General features: G+C 44.1%; 1 protein-coding gene across 1 annotated transcript in view; it reads right to left on the reverse strand.

The window, feature by feature from the left end:
• The window catches only part of ACTN2 (actinin, alpha 2), an 85,376-nt gene that overhangs the window by 35,010 nt on the left and 32,003 nt on the right, over nucleotides 1-18,363 (reverse strand). Inside the window, exons 5-12 of the mRNA XM_012660155.1 lie at nucleotides 16,860-16,947; nucleotides 15,054-15,132; nucleotides 12,159-12,240; nucleotides 7,984-8,069; nucleotides 6,403-6,495; nucleotides 4,106-4,336; nucleotides 1,150-1,297; nucleotides 153-156 (exon numbers count right to left, since the gene is read on the reverse strand). Of these exons, the coding sequence (XP_012515609.1) occupies nucleotides 153-156; nucleotides 1,150-1,297; nucleotides 4,106-4,336; nucleotides 6,403-6,495; nucleotides 7,984-8,069; nucleotides 12,159-12,240; nucleotides 15,054-15,132; nucleotides 16,860-16,947 (811 nt within the window). The remainder of the gene's footprint in view (nucleotides 1-152; nucleotides 157-1,149; nucleotides 1,298-4,105; nucleotides 4,337-6,402; nucleotides 6,496-7,983; nucleotides 8,070-12,158; nucleotides 12,241-15,053; nucleotides 15,133-16,859; nucleotides 16,948-18,363) is intronic.

Genomic DNA, 18,363 nt, shown 5'->3' on the forward strand with positions numbered 1-18,363 from the left:
CCCTTATGAGAGACGTATTCGTGTTATTCCCATTTTGAATAGGAGGACACTGCAGCACTGAGAGGTTAAGACCTTGTCCCAGGCATACAGCTGCTAAGTGCCAGAGCTGGGACCTCAACCCACCTGGCTGCAGCACCCATACCTGTACCTACCTGTCTATGCAATATCAAAAATCAAGCAATAATAAAGCAAAAGGGAACCAAAGAATAAGGGGAAACCTCCCCAACCTCCCTCAAAACAGATTATTATGTGATGGGGAGAATATTTTGTTCTTCTACCTCAGCAAGAAGGACTATTTAGTCCAGTAGACAGCCCCCCCCCAAAAAACACCATATTATCATAGCTAGGGAAATAGGTAGTGTGTAAGGCCCAAAAGAAGTAGATGGATGTGAGTGAAATAAAGAAGTCAGACTAGAGAAAATGATATCTTGCATTCTTTCTTGCCAATCAGATTTTCTTTTCTTTTTTTTTTTGAGACAGAGTTTTACTCTGTCACCTCAGGTAGAGTAGAGTCATCATAGCTCACTGCAACCTCAAACTCCTGGGCTCAAGTGATCCTCCTGCCTCGGCCTCCCTAGGAGCTGGGACTACAGGCACGCACCACCACGCCTGGCTAGTTTTTCTATTTTTATTAGAGATGGGGTCTTGCTCTTACTCAGGCTGGTCTTGAACTCCTGAGCTCAAGCAATCCTCCTGCCTCAGCCTCCCAGAGTGCTAGGATTACAGGAATGTGCTACTACACTGGGCCCCAATCAGATTTTCCAAGTAGGATGTTGTTTTGTGGCAATTTAATACGAATTCTTCTAGCAGAAGCTGGTGGCTGGGGTAGGCTGTCTGACCAACAGGGTATAAACAGATACTTGTGGAATCAAACAATAAAGGACAGAAGAAGGACAAGCATTAAGTAAGTGTGTGACGAACACATTTTGGGTGCCATTTTGTGAAGAAATAAATGATTTGCTTGATTAGAAAATAAACGTTCATGCTTACCTCCTCGAAGAAATTTAGCACTGAGAAAAGAGCAGAAGGTGAAGACATGTCCACGGTGTCACAGACGTTAGGGACAGAGTTAGTAAGGATGCATCGTGGCTCTATGCCCAACTCAACTCTGGTTTTTCAAAAAAACTAATCCAAGTCCTGTCTACTCACCGTAAGCCCAGGTCTCGTGCGTGGAGGCTTTCTGCCTAAACTTCTCAGCAAGGTGCTCCAAGCGCTCCAGTCTCCGGATCTCATTGAGCAACCATTCCTCGTAACCCTTCTCCGCCTGCTCCAGCCTCTGCCAGGCACCAGCAATGTCCTGGGAGGGTTCGAGGACAAGTGAAGGAACATTCGTCACGCTCTGGTTTCTTGGGCTTCTTCTATAAATCCCTTCTGCTATGTGATCAAGAGTATTTTTTCTTTTGTTTTCTTTTCCTTGCCCCTCCCCCACAAATAACCATTCAACGATTTTGGCTCCACAAATGTCTTAATTATCACTGGAAGCTTTTAAAACTAACATAGTTGTTATCATCAGCGAACCGGACACTTCTCCAGGTGTGGACAAAGATGTAGAGGGCTCACATTTTCTCACTATAAGATAAAGCCTCAAAGTGACTCAGTTCAAAACAGCTCTTATTCAGCGACTGGGACGCCACCGGCAACTACCTGCTGGGCAACCTCACCGACCAGGCACTAGTGAGAAGCTTTGTAAGAGTAAGTAACACCTAGAAAGTTCCCTGCCCCCATCGGCTTTCATGATTGTTGAGGGAGGGACAGACAATAAATAAGCAATTAAGCAAGTTCATTTCGGAAAGTGGTAGATGCTGTGAAAGAAAACCAAAACAGGCTCAAGGGACACCGAGAGCCCGAGGTGGTGGCCCCTTTAGGCAAGTTACTTAAGAGAAGACCCCTCTCTGAGGAGGTGGCATTTGAGCTGAGACCTCCAGGACAGGAAGAGCCAGTTATGAGAAGAATGGGGGAGCGAGTGCTGCTGGGCGAGGGAAGGAGCTCAAAGGCCCCAGGAAGCGATGCCCCAGATGTGTGGGAAGGAGGACGCAGGCCAGTGCGGCAGTGGCACAGCGAGCTGGGGCAGAGCAGCTAGAGTGCGATCAGCGAGGCAGAAGGCGGCGGTGTCAGATCACGTAGGACCTTACAGGCCAGGATAATGAACCTCGATTTTACTCCAAAGGCTTTGAGAAGTCACTGGAGGGTTTCGAGAAGAAAGGAAACAAGACCTGATTCATATTTTTTTTTTTTTGAGACAGAGTCTCCCTTTGTTGCCCGGGCTACAGTGAGTGCTGTGGCGTCAGCCTAGCTTACAGCAAACCTCAAACTCCTGGGCTCAAGCAATCCTTCTGCCTCAGCCTCCCGAGTACCTGGGACTACAGGCGTGCGCCACCATGCCCGGCTAATTTTTTTTCTATATATATATTTTTAGTTGTCCAGATCATTTCTTTCTATTTTTTAGTAGAGATGGGGTCTCGCTCTTGCTCAGGCTGGTCTCGAACTCCTGACCTTGAGCAATCCACCCGCCTGGGCCTCCCAGAGTGCTAGGATTACAGGCGTGAGCCACCGCGCCCGGCCTCTGATTCACATTTTTGAAAGATGACAGAGGCTGCCGTGTGGGGGATGAATTTTAGAAGACAAAAGAAAAAAGAGAGCCAGCGCAGGGTGCAAGGAGAGAGAACGGTGGCTCTGCACAGGCCGAGGACAGTGGGGGAGGAGAGGGGTGTTGAGAGTATTTAAGACATCTGGAGGAAGTGCCAATGGGGCGGGCTGAGCAACTGGATGAAAGAAAGTGACAGAAAGGGAAGAACCGAGGATGAAACCTGGGCTTGGAGCTTTGGCAATTTAGAGCAGTGGTCCCCAGCCTTTTTGGTACCAGGGACTAGTTCCATGGAAGACGACTTTTCCACAGTCGGTGGGGTGGAGCTCAGGCCGTGACGGGAGCAATGGGCACCTGCCAAGACTCTCTGGCTCCTGCTGAGCAGTTCCCTGCCCCCATTCCTAAGTTTCATGGAAGATGATTTTTCCATGGATTGGGGGAGGGGCGCGGCACAGCTCTGTGGCTCAGGGGTTGGGGACCGCAGACTTAGAGGACAGTGACACAATTGACTAGGATAGGGGAAACTGTGGCAAGACTCTTTTGGATACATTAGGTTTGAAATGCATTTGAGGCATCTGGGCAGGTGTGAGGGCCTGGAACATAGGGAGACGCCGAAGCTGGAGACGTAAGATTTGAGAGGCATCGGCATGTAGGTGGTAACTAAAGCCGGGCTGGGATGAGATCACCTGGAGGGTGTAAACATAGGGAAGAGGCTCAGCACCAAGACTGGGGAGGGGTCCAGCATCTAAAAATGGGAGAGAAGGCCTCACTGGAAAGGAAGGGAGAAAACAGGAGGCCCAAGCAAGAAGAGTTTCAAGAAAGAGGCAACAGGCAACTGATCAAAGCTCCTGAGAACATAAAAGTAAACGTGATAATCGAGATGCCAACTCGGATGCCACTGACTGCACCGAGAACAGTATGGCTGGGAGCCAGGTCACTGTAGGTTGAAAGGTAAAAGAAGAAAGTGAGCTGTGAGGAAGTGGGAACCGCTACTACCAAGAACCCTTTCGAGATGTTTTGCCATAAAGGGGGCCAAGAAATGGGACAGCAGCTATAGAGAGATGTGGAGTCATAGGTCTCTGCTTTTGTTTGCCGATGGGAATGACTCCGTAGGGAAGGAGAAAGAGATGATGCAAAGGAGAGGGAGATAAATGTAGGATTCAGACCCTGTGAAGGTGAACTGGGCAGGGAAGAGAGGGTATGTGATCTAGACGCTTACATATCTAGTGGGGGAGGACGAGGCAAGGTCCTGGGGAGGGGAGAAGAGCAGGAGGCCACTCCCCAAGCATTTGCTAAAGGCCTGCTTTTTTGTAAGGCACCGCATAGCAATGGTGACAGAGTCGAGGACTGCATCATGGGCGGGAGAAAAGTATCAAGAATGAAGTGGGACGGGGCCAAAGTTATACTCACACAACTGAAAAGACTCAAGATGTCAATACCTCCTTCTGGCCCAGATCAAGAGCCTTTAGGAAAAAAAGAGGCTTCCCCAGGGGCCGCGGGGGCTCAGCTCTCGTCACTCACCGACACCATCTTGCCCTCCGAGGGCATGAAGGCGGGCCGGTTGCTGATCCGCAGCTTGGTCTGCAGCGTGTTGAAGTTGATCTCCAGCTGGCACTTCTCCTGCACCTTGGGGGGCTTGTGCTTCCGGCGGTAATCCCGGAAGTCCTCCAGCTTCTTCTGCATGGCTTGCATGGTCTTCTCGGGAGTCCGGTTCTCAAGCCAGGGGATCGTGCGGCGGATCCATTCCAAAAGCTGCTCCCAAAACACAAAGATACTGCTGAAGACACCAGTGAACTGTTCCCAGTTAAAAAACAGAGGCATCTGATAATTTGGAACGGATTAGCCTAATGTTCCTAAAATTACTGAAATGTGGTCACAATACCCCTGGACTTGAAGGAGGGGAAAGGCACTTCTGTGCACAATGGCATGAATGAAATTTTCAGTGTCCACCCATGGCTGCTAGTGATCATCCCTAAGGTACCGTACACAGGTTAAAAACTTAAAGTCAGCACATAAAGTCGTGTTTTACAAAAATGTGACATTTACAGGAAACTCAGGGACCAGACATTAGCAGACAAATGCTGGATGGAGCTTTCAAATTAAAAAAAAAAAAAACAAAAAACCTGACATGGTGGAAATGTACCATAATAAATTCAGCAAATTGGGTTTAACTTAAAATGCATTTTTTAAAAATAAGCTTGAATCTAATGAATTTATTTACTGTACAAATATATTGTAAGCCTGGGATTGACTCAATACCAAAGTATATTTTAACATCTAGCTTTTAAGTAAATCTGCATGATATAAGTGAAAATGGTAGTGGATTCCTAAGGACAAAATATGTACTTCTCTTGAATTCCTATCCAGGTCTTGGAAATGGCCTGCTGAAAAGGTCATCATTTACACTTATACCTACTGATCACTTGGAAAATGGCAGCAGATTAGAGTAAAAAATAGCTAAAATGGTGATATAGCTGTAGTCTAAGGGTTGTAGGAGGATAAATGAAGGACCAAGTAAGAAAAGGAAGGCTGAAATTACTGAGGATCGTGTCCTTCAGTCCCAGTCATGCTTCAACCCTGAGGTTTATAATGCCATCAAACTGAATTTTTCTTTTGTTTTTTTTTAAAGATGGGTCCTCTGTTGCCCAGGCTGGACTACAGTGGCATCGGCATAGCTCCCTGCAGCTGCAAACTCCTGGGCTCAGGGGATCCTTCAACCTCAGCCTCCCAAGTATCTGGCACTACTGGTGTGTACTTCCATGCTTGGCTAATTTTTAAAAATTGTTTTGTAGAGATGGGGTTTTGCTGTGTTATCTAGGCTGGTCTTGAACTCCTGACTTCAAGTAATCCTCCCTCCCTGGCCTTCGAAAGTGCTGAGATTACAGGCATGAGCCACCTCACTTGGCCCCAAGTTGAATTTTTCCATAGCAGCAGTATGAAAATATAAACTCAGTTATCATTAAATTGCATTAATATATAAACCACTACTTGGACAGATTTATTCCACGTTTCCTGATATTTTTCCCAGTATGGACCAAATATCAGCTAAATTAAAAGTCAGAGCAAAAATTATTTGGTCTTGATATATGTCACTGTGCTTGAGTCCAATCTGGAGAGGATGTGGCCATGGGCCTCACTTAGCCCAACACTGTTTTTCCTACTTGTATCAGGGAAAACAGACCCGAGGCAGCGAGGAGATGCTTAGCTGCTATTTATAAGAACAAAAAAAGGAACAACATGGAAAGTGCTGTTCTAACCAAGAATCTGGCTGAAGAGCTGTGGAAAGGCACCATAGAAACTCACGCTCAAATATCCTGGGAAGGCCGAGGGCTCTATCTTCCCCAGATTTCCCTTTAGATATTTATATAGACACACAAGGCTGAGCCACCTCCTCACAACAGGCTGGGCAAGTTGCTTTGACACTTCGTCACTGTGTGCGGCAAGGCTTCTGAATATGGATTATATCCTATGTGATGTCAGTAGCCAATGAAACAGGGGAAAAAACCAAGTAATGCAATGTTGTCTAGGGGTGTCCGACACGGGGGTACAGAACTGAGCATGGAATCACATTCTGCTACCCTCAAACATGCAGACTGCCTCTCTGCTTTGGGATCATTGGAGAGACCATCAGGATTACATTTGTGCCCATAGTTAGTTATGCTGCTACAAGATGAACAACCTAGGAGATCAATCATATTTTCCTTCTTTTGGCCTGAGATGAAAAATGCAAAAAAAAAAAAAAAAAAAAAAAACACGGACAATCCGTTTTCACCCCCTGGGTCAGTGTGGATGGAGCTGTGGTCGCCAGTTTCCTTTACCTCACTTGCTAGCCTCTCATATTCTTCCATCAGCCTCTCATTCTCTTGATTCACAGCAAGAACCTTACATATCCTGTTAGCTGCCGTCTCGGCCTGTAAAACACAATAGGTAAACAGGACAGCTCTGTCGCGGGGGAGGCACACACAGAACTCAACGAGGCAGGGGACGGGAGGTGACGAGGGAGATGGCGTGCTGTAAATGGCGCGGAGTCTAGGTTAGGGTGGGGTAAGACCGAGGGCATGGCTTTTTCATACTATGAATTATTTCACACCTTTTTTTTTTTTTACAGTTTTCACACAGACTTACACGGCGGGCTGATTATACTGTAGGGAATAACGGGGAGATACCATTAGTCTGAAACACAAGCTTTGTAAAACATTGAGCAAGTTAGTAACAGAAACATATACGTCAAGGGAACCAAGATCTTGGGTCTCTGAACATCCACCTGAACTCTCCACTGATCTCATGACGGTGGGTAAGAAACTCCCCGCTAACACTGGCCTTTGGAAATCTAAGCAAAAATGATAGGGTCCCCAAAATATACATATATGTATGTATGTATGTATCACTGCACTTGAATTCACTGAAGCCCTCATCTCCTGAGAGGAATACATAGGACTTTCTAGATGGATCCTTCCACAGAGCTGAGCTTGTTTTAACCTACGTGAGAAGTCACTGAGGTAATAAATTCTTTTCTTTTTTTTTCTTTTTTTAATGTTTTTTTCCGAGATATGGAAAATAAATTATTTTCTATTGTCATTTGTGGAGGGGAACCTGGGCCAGGCGTAGTAAAGTGCTTTGAATCACGATCATACGATGGAACAAGAACAGAAACGTGCCTGTCTAGGCTTCCAGACTGTTCCAAAGCCTCAGTCTAAAGCCCTAACTGGCCTTAACAGGCCTATCTTCCAGTCATTTCCCAGTGACGGTCTTTAAAGCGATCACGGAAGGCATACCTACTCTGCCCATGCTGGTCCACCAGGGTTCTCTAAGTACGCAAAGGGTCAAGACGCAGAACCTGGCAGGTGTGCAGAGAGGTGAGGGATATTCTCTCTCAGTGTCCCTCAGGCTGTTTGTCTCAAGGAATATAAATTTTTTTTGAGGTTTGAACACTGTTATCCCTTTTACTATTTCACTGAAAATAAGATTAGTCTTGAAAGATGTTAGAACAAATCACTGAACAGTGATGGCAATTTGTAGGCAGAGAAGAATGAGGGGGTATCAGAAAGGCAGTCATTTCTCCACTTAGTATGCAGGGCTCAATTTTCATGACACTTGTTGTGTTTTGTTTCTAAAGCACAATTTTTTTCCACAACTTTCTAATGAAATAAAGGAAGTATCTTAAAAGAAAAATACATAAAAACACTTTAGGAGCTGTCTACAGTTAAAGCTGTTAAGAAAAACAGTATTCACCAGTGTAGAACTTGCCGCATTATGTTATTATAAAACACGTAGAAAGATTCCAAGGTAAGATGTGAAGCGCACAGACGCACACCCAGGTACACACACGCACACGCACACGCAACTAAAACCGATACAGAAGAGCGACATGACAGCCTAGACGGACAAGCGTTGAGTACCTGCTCCGCGCCCGCAAAGGCGTGGTAGAAGCAAGAGACGTACGTCATGATGGCTCTTTCATCGGGTTTGGGGGTGTTCACAATGTCTGAAGGGGGAGAAAATAACACAGGACACAGACACACACAGACGAAGAGGAGGACCAGGGGGAACAAAGGAAAGAACAAATTGGTTTACACCGACCAATTCTCTGTGTGTTTCATGGGCCCACGATGCTGAACCTCAGGGAGACCGTACAGTATTGACAGGATTTGTGAACGGAATGATTTGAACCAGCACGTTTCCTTAATGACCAAACTGAGGGCTCGTTTTCTCCCCAACCGCTTGACAGGTTTTTAAAAGTACATTCATGTGAGAACCCCTCTGCTGCAGACCAGAGCTCATAACCGCTTCCGCCTGACTCTGGTCCTTTAACCGTGCCAGGGTGTCTGGCGCTCTTGTTCTCAGGAGTTCTCAATGTCACCTTGCAAGGTGGTGGGAATGCCGGCAGCGCTACACTGTGCTCTCTGTCTCCATCCCCGCCCTCATCACCGTTGGGGATTTCTGCTCTGTAACCTGCCCTGGCTTGTGTGAGGATGGAATTCGCTGGAGAAGGTATGTCTTTTAACACCTTCTATACATACTTACCACATCGCTTGCTTACGGAAATCACCCAGCGTGACAAAACATACAGAGAGAGGGGAACACATGGCTCATGTTTATTAAGACTCTTGCTACTCTTTGTAGTAATTGCTGAAATACCCAACAGGAAGAGAGAAAACAGAACCATGTGAACCTACATCTTTTCTCTTCCTCCACCTTGGCAACACTATTTTTTTGTTTTCTCGTAAATTGCTTTTTAACCTTGTTCATAAACTCGGGTCAGTCATGATAGAATGAAGTTAAAACTATCCCTTGTAATTCCTCACGGTGAAACCCAGTCAATGGGTTTGCAGAGACTACTAACAGAAAGGATGTGGGGTTGTGTATCTCTATGGAACCTTCTGGAAAACAAACATGAACAGCATGCCACTGCATGAACAGAAAGTAAGTTTCAAAAAAAAAAAAATAGAATAAAAAAGACAAACGACTGCTTCCTCAGAACCAGATGGGTCTCCTTATTCTGCGGGGAAGAGGAAAGAAAGAGGAAAACAATTGGGAAAAAAAATTAAGACACAGAAGGTGAAGGGTGAGCGGTGACTCATGTTGTACATCCTCACCTTCTGTGCACCAGCAAAAGCATGATAGTAACAGGAGACATAAGTCATTAGGGCTCTTTCATCAGGTCTGGCAGTGTATACTAAATCTGTGTGGAGAAAAGAAGGTTAACTGCTTGACGTTCTAACACCAGCAGGCTTCTGCTAATGCTTCCTCAGAGAAGTCAGCGTCATGAATCCCCCCTCACCCCCACACGTTCATGTTGTTAAAATCTTGCTTGAATCAAAGAAGTCACGCCTACAAGGTCATTACTGTCTTTGTACTCTTGAGAACTGCCGAAGGAAATAAAGGAACTGCCAAAGAGAAGGGCATGGCTGGCCCAGAAGTGCCCTGAACTGCAAGAAAGGTCCATCCATGGTCAGAATCAGGCCTCCAGAATTCGACATGATGTGCCCAACGGCACATCCTGGGGACTTTCTGTCACTGCACACAAGCAGGGCCCAGGGGTCAACAAGATCCCTTTGCAAGTCCACCCAGAACACAGGTGCCCACAGACCTAAACCCAGCGCTCACTTCAAAAATGGTTTGTGGAGGGAAATAGGGAAACAATTCTCATAACCTCTTACAAGTATGACAGATAGTTGAGAAAGAGTTTCACCAGTTTTTACCACAAGTGACAATTCATGAAGGAGGGGGACAATTAGCTACTTGAAAACCCCCACTTAAGGTTCAGAGACCAACACAAACGATGGAAAGTGAGGTCCACAGTGCAGGCAGGGCGGGAGGCAAGGACTCGCCGAAAGGCACCAATGATCCGAGAAGAGGAGACCCGGACCCGGCATTCTAAAAGAGCAGCAGAGATAAGCAGATGTTAATATAATGCCAGGGCAATGGTTAAGCCGGAATGTAGGCAGCAAACGTGCAAGAGGGGACACGTGGGGCAGATCTGTTGGGTAGTTGCATCACAGCGTGCTCCGTACCCAAGGCAGCCAAGCTCAGATATTCGCCAGAAGATTCTTATGAGAAATTATTCCACAAAGGTAATGATACAGTGTGTGAGCGATCTTCTGAGCCATTAAAAGAGACAGATGAAGAAAAGTAATAAAAGGCAAGGAAGGGGAAATGAACACGGTGCTGATGCACTCATCTGCCGAAGGATAAACAGAACAGACACAGTCCCAGACCAGGACGCAGAGACTAAGGAAAAACCGAAGAACTGAAAAGAACATCAGCAGTGCCAGAGTGATGCTGACAGTGACACTGCTAATGGTTGTGAGTGAGCGTTTAAACATGGAACGCACCTTCAGATTGAGGATATTAGGGAGGCATTAACAAACTGGAAGATAAATTTATTAAATGTTGCCTATTTTCTCCTCTCTATTGTATCCTGGCTATTAATTTAAGTGAGCAAACTCTGAGTAGTTACTGATTGTATGAAAGGTCAAAGGAGAGACCACACGAATATTAGGGAGGACAGATGGACAAAGAAAAAAAGGAAATTTTCTATGTTCCCATTTATCTGTTGTGTTGACTTTCTCCCTCTAAAGAGTTTTGGAGAAACCATAAGTTGAATCCTGAATAATGTATTCAAGTTTTAACACCCAACAATACAGATGCTTGATAAAATAGTTAAATTAATAAGTGGGCAAAATTATTAATAGAATCCTAATTAAAAGATCTTGCAACTCCCAGAAAGATATGTTTAAGTCCTAACCTCTGGTACCTGTGAATGTGACCTTATTTGGAAGTAAGGTCTTTGCGAATATAATCAAGTTAAGATGTGGTCATGCTGGCATAGGAAGGGCCCTTAATCAGCACAGCTGGTACCCTTACAAGAAGAAAAGATGCGTAGAGACAGACAGAGAGGGAAAAAGGCCATGTGAAGACAGAGGCAGAGAATGGACTGATGCTGCCACGAGCCAAAGAATGCCTGGTGCTTCTAGAAGCAGGAAGAGCCGAGGAAGGATCCTCCCCTAGAGGTTTAGGGCCCTGCCAACTCCTTGATTTCAGACTTAAAGTCTCGAACTGGGAGAGAATAAACTTCTGTAGTTTTAAGCCTCCCAGTTTGTGGTAATTTAAGACAGCAGCCCTAATACAATCACCGAAAACAAGGAGAAATGGAAGAGTGACTACTGACTATACTCAAGTCTTTTACTTTTCCCCAACAATGCTAATTAGTGAAAGCAATGGATCATTAGGGAATAACAATATTAACAACAAAGTAATATATGAATGTAAGTTCCCTGAGGGCAGGATATATGTATCTCATACATCTCATTATCTCCTGCAGCACCTAGCAGAGGGTCTCGATCATAGGAAGTGCTCAGTCACTGTCTGTTGAGTGATAAATGAATCGTGAACAAACGTAAGGAATGAATGGTGTCCACACATATCTGTGCTTTAAGTGTTGTACTGTAGGTACAGCTCACACGAATTCACCACATAAAAAGGGCATAAAAGGTATTTGAAACTAGTCCCTAGAATGAGTGATGGTAAAGTAAAAAATATATAGAAGTTCTTTTAGATCTAACTAAATTTAATTTAGACTAATTAAAAACAAATGTAAAAGTTTGGATAGTACATTGATGGTTGAATGCTCCATATTCTATATTTCAATTCTATAACTTCTAGCTGAAAGAAAGGATTTTTTTCCCCTTAAGTATGTCACAAAGGGATTTATTCGCTAAACTTGTCTCTGCATAGTGAAGAAAAATACATTATGTTGTTGAAAAAAATCAACACAGGAAATCTTTTTCTTGAAAATTACAAACCAAAGCATTCTGTTTCTTAGCAAAAGCTGAACTTTTTACCAAATGCTTTCACTATATAAGCTTGTTTTTGGACAAGACTTAAAACAATTTTTTTTTAACAAACCATACACAAAACTCCTTTCTACTTACTCCAGTGGCCAGTGACAGAAACTTGTTAGGAATCCTAAGTTCTTCAGTTGTAACTTAGCTGTAAAGTTTTATAAGGTCCCCATGCATAGCCATAACATTTGTAGTCTATAGATTTTGAGTAAACACAATTTTTATCTCACCTTCAGCATCCAACATTTTAGGAATATCCAGGTGCTTCTCTGCAATTTCCATGGCCAGGTTAATATTTCCTATGGGGTCATCCTATATGAAAACCAACACAACCAGTTTTTTAAAATATATTTTGAAACAGGATTTATGAATAATGTTTTTTATACACCTCACTTTGGGCAGAATGCCTTCCCACCCCATACAGCCATAATAGTGTAAGTAACTCTCCTTCTTATCTTTTCCCAATCACTTCAAATGTTTAGAGAAACATCAAAAATCACAGAAACCACACAATCCATGCACACTCCAATGTATAAAACGTGAGCAAAAGGTTTAGGAGAACAAATGCACTGACAAGAAACAACACCCTGAATACATCAGAGCTCATTTTCAAGCCTATAAATAACAAAATCTGAATCATTCTAGGGGATGGACACTCTTGAAGCTCTACCTCGGGTGGGGCAAAGGCAATATATGTTACCTAAACATTTGTACCCCAGTAATATGCTGAAATTACAAAATAAACAAATCATTCTAAAAGAAATATACATAACGTAACAAAATAAACTTAAGCAGAGGTGTATAACTAAAATACTAAAAACAAAGAAGGCTTAACATTTCTTGTTGTGATCTATTAGAGAAATTAACTATTATGAATTTGAAATGGGATTGGGGGTAAGATAGAAAAACCAGAATGAAAAGTAGTGTTAGTCCGGAGATGACTTCAATGAATTTTAACAGCAAAGCCATTGCAACATTTTAGAAACTGCAACACTTTGCACTGAGCTCAATCATTTTCATATGGTAAAACATTTGAAAAGTGCAGGCTTCAAACACATTCACAGTGTGCTCATGAAGAAACCAAAGTCAGCTTTCTGGCCTCGCAGAGTGTACAATTATTTCAGGAAAAAAAATTTTTTTAACTTAATGTTGTTTTAACAAAGCATACCGCCATTTGATTGAAAGCAGTCATATCATTATGTGAATCTTACCTGCATATTTTACGCAAATGTTTATGAAACCAAATAGCTGAGTAAAAGTTTCTTTTTTTCAAAAAACACAAGAGAGAGAATTTCAGCATTAAAATCACACAGTGATGATTCTGAGAGTTTGTGAAAGCTATTGCATTTAGTCTGTAACTTAAAGAGACAAAATGTGGCAATTAAGTATTTGCTAGCTCAGCTACTGGCCATGTGACCTTGGGTGGATTACTAACTTCTCACTTTCGTCATCTGCAAAACAGGGATAATATTATAAAAGTACCTACTTTATAGTGTTATTGTGCATTGTGAAGATTCAATAAATATATATGTATGTGACTTTATATATTAATATATACATATATGCTTGTGCATATATACACATGTATGTTTATTTATAACAGTGCCTGATCTGGCACCATGTAAGTATGAGTTGCTATTATATTGTTTTTCCACCCATCTTAGATGGTCAATTACTACAGGTCAATTGAACTTTTGTAATAAAAACTGACCATGGTAAACTGCTCATGAAACTTGGTCTATCCAGTACAATTCCCTCATTTTGCAAATGAGATAAAGATTAATTGAAAAAAATATAAACTGTCCATATGTTTGAAACATTTCAGAGTAACTCAGGGGGATAAGAAAATATATGCATTGAAAAGGTGAGAGAAAGCTCCATTTCTTAGGCAAACTTACAGTATTATAGTCCTTTTTTTTTTTAAGAGATGGGGTCTTGCTATATTGCCCAGGCTAGTCTCAAACTCCTGGGCTCAAGCAATCCTCCCGCCTCAGACTCCTGAGTAGCTGGGATTACAGGAATGCACCACCATGCCCAGTTTAGCATTGTAGTCTTAATCTTTAAGAAACAAGTGAATTTTTCATGTGCTACCCTGTAGTCCATGGAGACAGGCTGGGTTGGGAGGGTGGACAAGTGATAACTAACACGGTGGTAGAAACCAGGACACTTTTCTTATAACCATCCATGCCACGCAGGTGAGGGCAGCATGCAGCAGGGCCAGATTCCACACCAAAACACAGCAACACCACGTGAACGTCAAGCTAAGCACACCAGCACCCAGAGGAAATGTTCAGTAAACACGGCTGTAGGAATCTGTAGCAGGAGTGGGCACCACTCTCAGCTCTTAAATCGTCATGTGTCATTATTTCTAAGGCAGCGTAGATCATCCACCACAAGATTCAGAATCCATCACAGATTACATTTTAAAACTACTTTTAAAGAAAGAATTTGAATTCTAATCTGAGACTTAAGCACACTAAACCTTCTGTTTAAATAAGAATTAAAGTTTTCTAACTTGAAATTTCTGGGGAAAAAAAAAAAGCAAAACCAAAAACACCAAAACCAAACCAAAACAAAAAGCCAAACCTAAAAATTTCTTTTCTAAGGCTGAGACTAATATCTTGGATCAATAGTGAGATAGTTATGAAGTACCCCTTGTATGAGAAACAAGTTAATCAATTCTGAGTAAATACATATGCAACTAAATCCTCCAGAAAAGGTAAAAGGAACTAAAAAAGGCTTGGAGTGTTTGAGCCTTTCTTCTCCCCAAAAACATAGGCTTCACTCTTCATATTTACAACACAGGAATGTAAAATCTCTAGGAAACATACAGAAAGCCTTCATAGTAAACCAACCCAAATCAACAAACATATCTTTATATGGGCAAAAAGGGATGGCTTAGCTTTGGGTCCTGTCCTCCCTAGTTGTAAAACCTAAGTGTTCCTGGCTGCCCTTCATCTTTTCACCATGGGCAAGGCTAGCTGGGAGAACATGCTTTTTCCTGGTGGCCATTTCTGCATGCGGCCTTGGGGTTTGTGCTGGTTCAGTGCTGATGTGCTCATTCTCAGGACGACATGCTGAGGCACACGGGTGGGGACACTGCATGCCAGGCCACCCAGAACGACCTTGTTAAGCTTTGAGTAGTCAATGAGGTCAGGCCGGTGTCTGTGGATGAGGGCACAGAGTCCAAGGCCATCTTTCCAGCTTCACAACCGTTGAGAAGAACAGGAACACATGTTAGTGGAGAGAAAGCAACAGCCAGGTTCCATAGTCGGGCAGACACTGGCCTTCCTTCTGTCTGACCTAAAGCATGGCGGCCCCCTGTCACCTTCCTCCTTATCCCACCCAGTGGGCTGGTGGCCCCTTGCACGCCCGTCTTCTTCTCGGGGTCTGCTGCAGACATCCACCCCCTTACCCCTGGGCTTTCCACTTCCAGTGTCAGGCCCAGCCTCGCCAGAGACCTGCTCTGTTTCTGGACCCCCTCTGTGTCCCCTGGCACAGATGGGGACCAGAGGGGAGATGCTGTCCCTGCCCTGCCAGTCCCAGGTTTCCTCCTCTCTCTCGGCCAAGTCTCTGTTCTGCCCCTTACTGCCACCCACCCCAGGTCTGCACAATAAACATACACAAGGACGTCTACCCTGACAATGTCCAGGACACACTTCCTCCAAGAGTTCTTAGGATGTTTCAAAAGCCTCCATTAGCTGCCAGGTACTCTTCTGTCTTTCTTCATAAGGTTCTTTGCTGTTATTTTACTTTAAGGCAAAAGCGTGTTGGTGAGGGAGGACATACAACTAGCAGGGCGGATGCTGATTTCTAGTCTGCTTCCACACAGACACCAGCACTAACTGCTCCCTGGACAGTGCCAGGCTCTGAGCTTGCCAGTGACGGCAGGCTCCGTGAGAGTGGGCAATGGGAGTTCTGTGCCTCGAAAGTTCAGGGGCAGGAGAAGACGCTGGTGGGAGTGTCATCACTACACTGGTGAAGTGGTTGGGTCAATCTGAGGCCAAAGAAGAAAAGCAGGAAGGTGAGTGGAAGCCAATCTGGTGCTCTGACATTGACACCAGCAGAAAGTCCCAGCCCTTGCCGGCTCCTCTCATCTGCCAAACAGCGTGTTGTAGGGACAGGGAAGGCTCCTTTCTGCCCTTCCTACTCTCAAGGCCTGGCTCAGTGCCTGACACGTGCTAGACATCCTAAGAATACTGTCTAACTAGAAGACTCTCCCCAGTTTTTCAACGTGGCTCATCCTTACACTTCTTTCCTCTCATTATCCATGGCCAGAGGTGGGCCCATTCACATGCAGGGGTAACCCACCATCCAAAAGGTGAAAATATAACCAACTCATCTTGTACACATAACAGTGACAAAAAATCTGCATGAGAAAGAAGACTGAAGTGACCAAATCACACTTTAATATAACATCTGGATTTCATTCATCCCATTTTCTTATACTTTTTCAGACATAATTTTCCTACTTCTCTTGAATTTTGGCAGAGCAAAGGTGACGGATGAGGGATGTTTCCATCTGCTGCAGGGCAGAGGGATCAGGAGTAGCTTGTGCGTGGACCACTCAGACTCTGCTAGAGTCTCACCACCTCTGAGAAGCAACAGCCATTCCTGCCGCCTTCTTGCAACACCAGGTGAGGGCCAAAGTGAGGGGTTTTCTCACAACCCCAAATTCAGAAGGACCATTCTGGCACTGCATACCATTCACTTACAAATACAGGGCTGTTTTGTCAGCATCTCAAACCTTAATCCAATGTTTTCCCGTGGGAGACTCCAAACATCAAGAATTCTATAGCCTTAGTTTTCCTCCATACATAAAATGCCTCTCAGACAGGAGAGGAAAACAGTAGTGTGAATAAACACTGTCCTCCCTGCCACCCAAGGATTCCAGTGAGGATATAAGGATCTTAAGGGCCCTGGGTGCTTACCTAGTGTGGAAGTTCTGAATGTTCACATTTCTATAAGGAGCGGTTTTCCTCTGACACCAAAGCAGCAGACCTTCCTTGGCAGATGTTTCTGTAATGACAGCCAAGAAAAAGTGTCCACAGGGAAATACTCACTGGCTTAGTTCACCCAACTCCTAGTTGCTTTTGAAACAGACTTCCCAGGGGGCCGGATCATCAAATGCATCATCTCTTCTCACTGCCTCTGCAAGCATATGGAAGCTGGAACCCTGATCCCAGTGACTAACTCCTGGTGACACTTACAGGGCTTCAAAAGCACAATTCAGGAAGCACTGTAAGTTCCAACACAAAAAAAAAAAAAATACTAAAACCAGACTTTGGGGTAATTGGTAACTTATTCTTCTTTTAGTAAAAGTGATTTTTTAAAATGTGGGGGGTACCCTACTGTGTGAGGTGACATTGGGGACATCTATTATTCTGGACCGGAGACTTTGACTCCAATTTGGAGGCTGGTAGGATGTTTCTGACCTCTCCCTGCCTACAGATTGATTGTCTCCTTAAAATATTAGTAAAATATGACATTAGGCACAATCTCTGATTAAAGTGTGTCTGATAGGACAATCTGATCCTTTGTATCAGCTTAATGTTTACTGTATACAATCCTGAAAAATATGTAAACATGAAGAAATGAAAGCAGTCTATAGTGTAACTCACACCAAAAAAATGTGAATACTTGATGACAACTAACCCATCAATTCAACTTGCTTATAATTCATACTCTCAGGTAAATGGAATCCACAAAAGCTACTATATCTGAAATGTATTCCCTTCCTCAGTGATTTTATAATATTTAAAGGGTTTTGGCCCGGCGAAGTGGCTCATGGTAATCCTAGCACTCTGGGAAGCGGAGGTAGAAGGATCGCTTGATGTCAGGAGTTCGAGACCAGCCTATGCAAAAGCGAGACTCCATCTCTACTAAAAATAGGAAAATTTAGCTGGCCATGGTGGTGTGCGCCTGTAGTCTCAGCTACTTCAGAGGCTGGGGCAGAAGTACTGCTTGAGTCTGAGCTTGAAGTTGCAGTGAGGTATGATGACACCACTGCGCTCTAGCCCTATCTCAAAAAAAAAAAAAAAAAAGTTTTATTGGTAAATTTCAGGTTTGGCCACTTGAGTTTTGACCAAATTAAATAAAATCACCACCACCTGTGGTGGCCACAAAAATGTGCTGCTCAGACTTCCTGCGGCTGCTGCTGGGAGCACAGGGCAGGCAGCTGGCATGCCAAATGCAGCCCTCTGAATGCACCCCTGCATTCCCATGGAGACCACACTTCCCCAGGGCTGCTCCAGCCCAAGACTGGGGTGGGGCATAGAGCTGGGCCACCCCTGCCTGACATGGGATTCCTTTCAGAGCAGCTGAGACTTAAGGACTCCCCATCGGTCCAGCTGAATCAATCTCAGAACTGCACTGCAGTCTGAGACCCTTCTTCCCCAAGCCTCCTCCCTTCCCTTTCTCGGCCCAGGTGTCGGT

This window comes from Propithecus coquereli, unplaced genomic scaffold, assembly GCF_000956105.1.
Source record: "Propithecus coquereli isolate 6110/MARCELLA unplaced genomic scaffold, Pcoq_1.0 Scaffold66, whole genome shotgun sequence".
NCBI classification, from domain to species: Eukaryota; Metazoa; Chordata; class Mammalia; order Primates; family Indriidae; genus Propithecus; species Propithecus coquereli.